The sequence below is a fragment of the Propithecus coquereli genome, unplaced genomic scaffold, assembly GCF_000956105.1.
Source record: "Propithecus coquereli isolate 6110/MARCELLA unplaced genomic scaffold, Pcoq_1.0 Scaffold119, whole genome shotgun sequence".
In the NCBI taxonomy this organism is placed as follows: Eukaryota; Metazoa; Chordata; class Mammalia; order Primates; family Indriidae; genus Propithecus; species Propithecus coquereli.
The window spans coordinates 846,786-854,410 of NW_012135969.1; the positions used below are offsets into that span (position 1 = coordinate 846,786).

The 7,625-nt window shown below is 52.5% G+C and overlaps 1 protein-coding gene across 1 annotated transcript in view; it reads left to right on the forward strand.

The window, feature by feature from the left end:
• The window catches only part of ERN1 (endoplasmic reticulum to nucleus signaling 1), a 59,244-nt gene extending 52,221 nt beyond the window's left edge, over positions 1–7,023 (forward strand). Inside the window, exons 18-20 of the mRNA XM_012662737.1 lie at positions 1,107–1,230; positions 1,817–1,884; positions 2,670–7,023. Of these exons, the coding sequence (XP_012518191.1) occupies positions 1,107–1,230; positions 1,817–1,884; positions 2,670–2,882 (405 nt within the window). The 3' untranslated portion in view covers positions 2,883–7,023. The remainder of the gene's footprint in view (positions 1–1,106; positions 1,231–1,816; positions 1,885–2,669) is intronic.
• Positions 7,024–7,625: the final 602 nt, after the last annotated feature.

The window sequence follows — 7,625 nt, forward strand, 5'->3', positions numbered from 1 at the left end:
GGTGCTGTCTTGCGCCGCAGCAGTGGGTGTGTAGCACCAGGACTGATCGCTGTGTTCCACGGGACATATCATGAAAATTCTCACATCTCAATGTCTTCAAGGGACCTCTGAAAACTACTCAGGTCACTTTGATGATGACAAAATATAGACCAAGAATAAAACCCCCACAAAGGACCTTCACCTCACCATGGGTTAGGATTTAAACGATTAGTATCTCCAAGTCATATGTCTTAGGAACACACGTGGCTGCATCTGTGTCAGCTGGCACGAACGGCTTTGTGGCTGAGAAACGTGTGTTCCCAGTGTACCCGAGTCGACACTCTCGTCTCTCCAAGACTTTTCTCTGGCAATTGCAAGTCAGGAGCTCGGCGAGTCTGGCTTCATCTTCATCGAAGAAAGAAAAGCCAATGGGTCCCCTAAGACTACTTAACGTTGACGTCTGTGGGACTCAGGACTTCCTGCGTCCCCAGCTAGTGCCCTATCTTACTGCTGGGGGCTCTCGGTGCGTCCTGGCCCTTTCCTTATTATCAAAGGCGGACGCAGAGCAGGGCAGGGGCCTCCAGAGCCCACACTTGCCACCAAGCTTCCTCTTCAAAAAGGCTGGTCTTGGTCTGTCTTTTCTAGTGTTCGAGTGAGGAGCGACGCCCCTCTGCCACTGATGGATTTGAGCTTATCCTGCTCAGTGCGTAGACAGAGCACAGGATGCAAATCAAAACTGAGCTTTGCTTTTCCTTTTTTTTGTGGTTCATTGGTGAATACAGATGGCACATGTGGCTCTGGAGACACAGCACCTGTGTGCGTGTGAGATTCGGGTGGTGTGTTCATGGTCTGTGCACAGGTGTGCACCTGGGACTCCTCTCTCTGTCCCGGGCAAGGTCTCTGTGGGCCTGTCCCCAGTGAGTGGCAGGCACCGCTGCTCACAGGGGAAAGTCCACTGGACAGGAGCAGAGTACCTGCTGCCCTGCCTGCCACGGGCTCCAGCCTGGGCCTCCAGGGCTGTCAGACTGTGACCCACATGCTGGTGACCGTTCTGTTCCTTACGTGCCGATCCCCCAGCTCGCACGCCTCCCGACACTGACCGTCATCCCTCGCCTTGTCCCCCACAGGACGTGAGCGACCGGATAGAGAAGGAGCCGCTGGACGGCCCGATAGTGAAGCAGCTGGAGCGCGGCGGCAGAGCCGTGGTGAAGCTGGACTGGCGCGAGAACATCACCGTCCCCCTCCAGACAGGTGACCACGCTAAAGCCCAGGAGAGGAAACGTTTCAGAAGCATCAGCCATTTCTAGGAAGCAAACACAGAAACAGCAGCTCCAGGCTGTTCAGGCTCCAAATACCACTAGCTGGGTTTGAGGCTTCCTTGGGTGTGTCCTCTGGTTTGTTACGCTGATGTGTTTCATTTTTGTTCCTCAGAGCAACATTAATGTCATGCTCCCGGTCGCCCTTTCTGATCTGGGTGTGGTCACCGCAGCAGAGTTCAGACTGACACACCCTCAGGTTCCATGGGGGCAGCTGCCCTGTGACCCTGAGCATGGGGTCATGTCTACTTGCTTAATCCCTGGGACCCTAGGAATCATTTTATTTTAAAATGTGTTTATTTGAGCTGAGCACAGTGGCGCACTCCCGCAGTCTCAGCTGCTCAGCAGGCCAAAGCAGGAGGGTCACTTGAGCCCAGGAGTTCAAGGCTGCAGTGAGCTGTGATCACACCTAGGAAGAGCCTCCACACCCAGCCTGGGCAGCACAGCGAGAACCCCATCTTGTAGAAAAAAAAAATTGTTGGTCACTTGCTTAATCGTTGCGTCCCTTAATGTTTTTCTAGATCTGCGTAAATTCAGAACCTACAAGGGCGGCTCTGTCAGAGACCTCCTCCGCGCCATGAGAAATAAGGTAAAGGGTTTGTGAATACTAGAGAGGGAGACCCCATGGCCACAGCATGGACACGCGCCCCTTTCCTCCATTGTTTACGGAGCCTTTTATCCGTCCTGGAGTTCTGACCTCTCAGAGACTCGGTGGCCCGAGGTGGACTGGACAGATTAGAAGCTGTTTCTTCCCTGACGTGGGTTTCCTCTTCAGGGACGTTGAGGTGCAGAGCTGAGCTCTGAGGCAGCCTCTCTGGAGCCCGTGTCCTTCGTGGTCTCCTTGCTGACTTGTGGTGTCCTCTCCCTGCCTGGTACAGCCGCTGTGCAAACACGCCTCTAACGGGGACCGTCAGGACACCTTCCCACACAGGGCCTGGTCTCCAGGGGCTCAGGGCAGGGGGCACCACTTTTTCCCTGGGGGACTGGGGTGCTCTTACCCCGTGCTGTCCCCAAGCAGCCTTCACACAGGGCCTGCCCCCAGGCACAGAGGAGGCCCCAGGCCCGTTGGGACAGACGCTTCAATTCCAGGCGAGTTTATTCCGCTTGAGGTTGCCGGGAATCTCCCAGGGCCTGACCATCCCCTGCTGGCCCGGCCACACCAGGAGTGAAGCCACCTCCTGCTCTCCCAGGCTTTGAGGCTCTTCTTAGATGACGGGACGCAGGCGAGATGATGGCGTAGATTGCCGTAGAAGCCTTTTTTCCCTTTTCTTTACGGAAACCCATCTGACACTGACATCCTGTCTGCCTTGAATGACAAAACGATGTTTTGCCAGCGTTTCCCAAGCTTTCTAACCCCTGCCCCTCTGTCTGCAGAAGCACCACTACCGGGAGCTCCCCGAGGAGGTGCGGGAGACGCTGGGCTCCCTGCCGGACGACTTCGTGTGCTACTTCACGTCGCGCTTCCCCCACCTCCTCTTGCACACCTACCGCGCCATGGAGCTGTGCGGCCACGAGAGACTCTTCCAGCCCTACTACTCCCACGAGCCCCCGGAGCCCCAGCCCCCCGTGACACCAGACGCCCACTGAGCCAGGGTGGCCCCAGCTGTGACTGAGGGCCTGGTCACCACAGTCCAGAGCTTGGCTCCTCCCGGCTTCACAGGGAGACCAGGCTTCCCAAACCAAGTGCCTTGAGCCGCCCACTCTGCAGCCAGCAGAGGATCACGCTGACCCCAGGAGGAGGGAGAGGCGGCCCCTCGTGCCCTGCAGGGAGCTGGGAAGGTGTCGCCCTGGAAGCCTCACAGTCAGGCGCCTGCCAAGGAAGGTCCCAGAGACAGCGAGAGGAGCACCCGCCGACCTTCTCCTGGATGAACTTGCTTCAGAATTAACATTTCTTTTTAAAATTCCTGCTTGATGTCAGTCAGTGGGCCTTTCGGGAAGGGAGAGGAGGGAATCCTAAGTTCTGCCTGCATGCTCAGACCAGCCGGGCAGGGATGCATGAGTGCAGCCTCTGTTAGAAGCAGGACTCGGGAGGCGAGGGGTGCGGGAAGGAGAACGGTGTTCCAAGGGTGTGGTCCTGGGGTAGGAGGTGCCTCAGTGATCACAGATGCGCCCGAGGTAGCCCAGGTTACTGGTAACCAGTGTTTCCGCAGAGGCAGCGAGAGCCGTGAGCTTGGGATGTGACGTCAGGGACAGGTCAGCAGTGCACGCTGCAGGGAGGTCATGTCGGCAGGGCTCTCAGGAACGAACAGCATACTCTGCGCTGGAGGCAGTAGTGGCCCGGCCTGCTGGTGGCCTCAACAGTGGCCTTTTCATTGTCCTGGGCCAGTTGAGGGTGTTCAGGAACATTTGGGGCAAGAAGTGCAGCATTCCCTGGCCATCGAGGAAGGCAGCTAAGACCCAGACAGGGACAGGCCTTCGAGACCAGGGGGCGCAGCCGAGCGGGACCCTCCAGCTGCCTGGAGAAAGCCCTGAGCCAGATGTGGGTGCCGAGGCTCCTCTGTCCCTTAGGCCAGCAGGAGACACGTGGTCAGTCAGGCCAGGGGACGGGAAGCCAAGGCCAAGGTCACTGTGTGCTTCATGGGCCAGCTTTTTGTTTTTCTTGGCAGAATTTAATAACTACATTTTGATCATACTGTAGAATGCTACATTAGCATAAGTAAGCTATACTTGAAGCTTACTCGTGAAGAAGAAATGCAAGATACAGTACATCTTCTATCTTGTGTGGTACCAAAAATCGCCATCCCCTCAAAAAAGTGTTCATATTTAGAACATTCTCTAATATTGAAGAGTAAAACATTATAGCAACACTATATAAATGTATTAAACAATGTCAGAGTAATAATCTCTAAATTATGTCAGTACCATGTTATTTTTTTCCCTAAAATTAATATAATTTTTAACATTAGTTTGAGTAAAAAATTCCTGTCTTTTCTCTCCCAAGAGCCTTAGAGGTTAAAATGCAATCAGGGTACCACGTAAGGAAACGCTGTCTGCGTCCCTCCTCCCGCCGGGCGGAGGGGTCATTGCAGCTTGGTCCTGCCGCAAACTCAGAGACTCCATTCAGTATTAAGAATGGAATTGTCAGATTTTACTCACTGACAGAGAAATCGCTGTTTCTCCTTCTTGTAAGATGTTTTCTGGCTGTGTTTGTGTCAGAGCTACTCAGCAAAAGCTCTTTCTCTGCCTTTGCAGAATTCAGTCCTCTTCCTTTCATAACGGCTGAAGTGGTTTTTTTCCTTAATATTCACGGGACCCTACATCCTTAAACCTCATCGGTTACCTCATTTAGCCTTGGCACCTCGGCCCCCCAGGTCGGCATCCGTGGCGTCCTCCTGCGGGCCGTCCGTTTCTCAGGAACACGCCAGACCGTGTTTTCTCCTCTGGTTCTGCGCCAGGGCCTGCCTGAGACCGCGCTGTCCACGCGCGGCAGGGAGCTTTGCCGCAGCCTGGGTGGCAGTAGCCCGGGAGAGAATCCGAAGGCGGAGAAGGTGCCCGGAGTGATTTAACAGGACTGCCTTGGGGACTGCCCCTCACCTTGGGGGTACCCAGGTGATTTCTAGCAGCCCAATTTTGTGTCATTTTAGCCCAACTTGCCTTGAGACAATTTTTTCAGATGCCCTTTATTCGAGCACTTACTCTTTGCAGCTGGGCAGGAACCCAGTTACTCGTCAGTCCCCCAGGTGGTTTGTCGGAAGGGGTCTCACAGAGGCACCCTCTGGCGTAGCTGGTCCTGGCTCTAGATCTCCAGTTTCCGCGGTGCTCAGCGGGTTGTCGTGTGGGTTCAGGCGGGGACAGCTCTGCAGCATTGCGCGTGGTGTTGCAGCTGAGCTGTTCGATTCTGCGATTCCTGGAGGGCTGTTTGACTTTTTAGAAGTACTGTACACTGTCTTCATCTTTAAGCGGAACTTTGTCCCATCTGTTAGGAATCCAAAGGATGCTCTAATTTATTTAAATCGTGTCTTGAAGCTGCCACTGAACCTCTCTCTGGCACATGTGCCAGAATTTCTCTCACTGCTTCTTGAGTCTTTTGAATATTAGTTTTTGAAGGGCTCTGTGTGTCATTAGGCACCAAGGCATTGGCACTTTGGGGAGCATTGGTATCACTTGGTAAATCCTCCAGCCATCCAGTGGCTGAAATACACAATCCTGGGTGCAAATATGTCCCCTCCCTCCCTCCCTGCTTGCTGTCATTGCAAGAGTTGCCAGAGGTTTTTTTCCAATGAGATGTCACTCTGGGTAGATGTTGTTTTGGAAGATCTGCAGGTTAGTGGATCCAGCAAAATATTCCCACCAATTCTAGGAGAAAGGTCCTTATCAGAGTTGACCCTGATCCTTTGGTAAGGTTTTGTGTGATTCCGTCATCGTTGGCGATTCTTTCTTGCTGCAGTAAAAGATTCACTGGCTGCTGATCTAACCTCTCTACAGACACGGGGGCTTTGGGTTGTAGGACTTTGTCCTTTTGGCTCCTTTCTGTTTGGAAGTTGGACTTTGGCCAGGTTTGGTTCTCCCAAGACTGTCCCATTCTCCATCTGATCGTTGGGTCCTCAGTGGTCTGTTCGTTGGACCCTCAGCCTGGGAAGGTGGCTGGCGCTGCTGGCGCAGACTCTGTGCTGGGGGAGAAAACTCGGCCTCTCAAGTCTCCTCTCAGCTTCCTCTCGCCACTGCTTTGGCTTCTGAAATTGCTTTCCTTTCTGTCTCCCACCATGGCTTTCCTCGCCCTTTCCTTTGCCATCCTGGTGTAGTCGTTCCAGTTGACTGTGACCTGGCACTGGCTTCTGGAAGAAGGTCCTCAGCTCTCTTGTCAGGGTGGGGCAGAAATTCTGCCTTCCCAGGTTGGGCCGTTAATCTTACACCAAAGTGTCTACTGTCGTCTCTGCTTTTTCTTTATGAAACAGCGATTTCTCCTGAGTAACTCTGCTCTGACTTGTGAATTGGCACTTAAGTCCTTTCTGTATCCAGTGGAAAACCGCAAAGATCGCCTCTGCAATGAGCTCCGCCCTGTTGCAGCCTTAACCGACACTTTCAGCCAAAGCCCCCACCGCTCGCCCCTCCGCGTGCTCTGCGACTGGCGGATACAGTATTCCTTTTCAGTGTCCCTGAAGCTGTGACGGGGAGTCCCCACTTACCTAGAAAGCATTACCAGTCAACTACGTGGCATTCTCAGATGCAAACCTTGTGTAGTGTTCTTTTTGCAATGACCTATTTATTTAACCTATTTATATTTATTTAATTTTTACTCTGAGGTGTATCCCATGACGATTGCACTTGCTTAAAGCACATCAGATTTGTTTTGGACAACACCCCTGACCATTTTAAAACTGGAAAAGGAAAAGTTATACTGTATCCTTCTGTGGGATGGACGCTTTACCGTAGTCTTGTCTTTCAAGGGTGAATAATTTGGTCGCGGTAAAACGTTAATTTTTAGGTGATTTTTTAAAAAAATATTCTGTGCCATTGTGTCTTCTCTGTGGATGGTTAATTGTCTAATTGGTCTGTGTTAATCGTATGATACAATCCTCTTTGTGGAACCCCAAATCCTCTTTTTAGCTTTATATTTTATAAACTGCCAGATTGTACAACTTTTATGTGTATTTTTAAAGCTTGATGTGAGGGTCATTATCTAAGTTAAACGGCCTATTTTTGTACCTCCTGTATAGTTTTATAATTCTGCTGATTGATGGCATCTTATGTTGAGCCAACCACAATAAAGGTAGTTTTAGATTTGGAAGTCAGTTTCTCAAAGACGTGAACACACTCCCAGGTGAGGGGGTGTCTTGCCTCTTCCTGGGTGGGCGGGGCCTGGATGGCGAGGCCTGGGCAGCGGCTCTGCCGGTGGGAGGAGAGGTGTCCTAGTGTCCACGGCAGGGTCCAGGGGCTGGGACATCCTCCTTGGCAGCTGTTTGTGGGAAAAGCTCCTTTGAAACATCGCAGGGGGCCGGGCGCGGTGGCTCACGCCTGTAATCCTGGCTCTCTAGGAGGCCGAGGTGGGCGAATTGTCTGAGCTCAGGAGTTCCAGACCAGCCTGAGCAAGAGCGAGACCCGGCCTCTACTAAAATTAGAAAGAAATTAATCGGCCAACTAAAAATATATAGAAAAAATTAGCCAGGCATGGTGGCACATGCCTGTAGTCCCAGCTACTCGGGAGGCTAAGGCAGGAGGATCACTTGAGCCCAGGAGTTTGAGGTTGCTGTGAGCTAGGCTGACGCCATGGCACTCACTCTAGCCAGGGCAACAGAGTGAGACTCTGTCTCAAAAAAAAAAAAAAGAAACATCACAGGAAGTTCCTGAGAGTATCGATTTGGGCTGAATTCCAGGAAGGTGGTCAGCTGG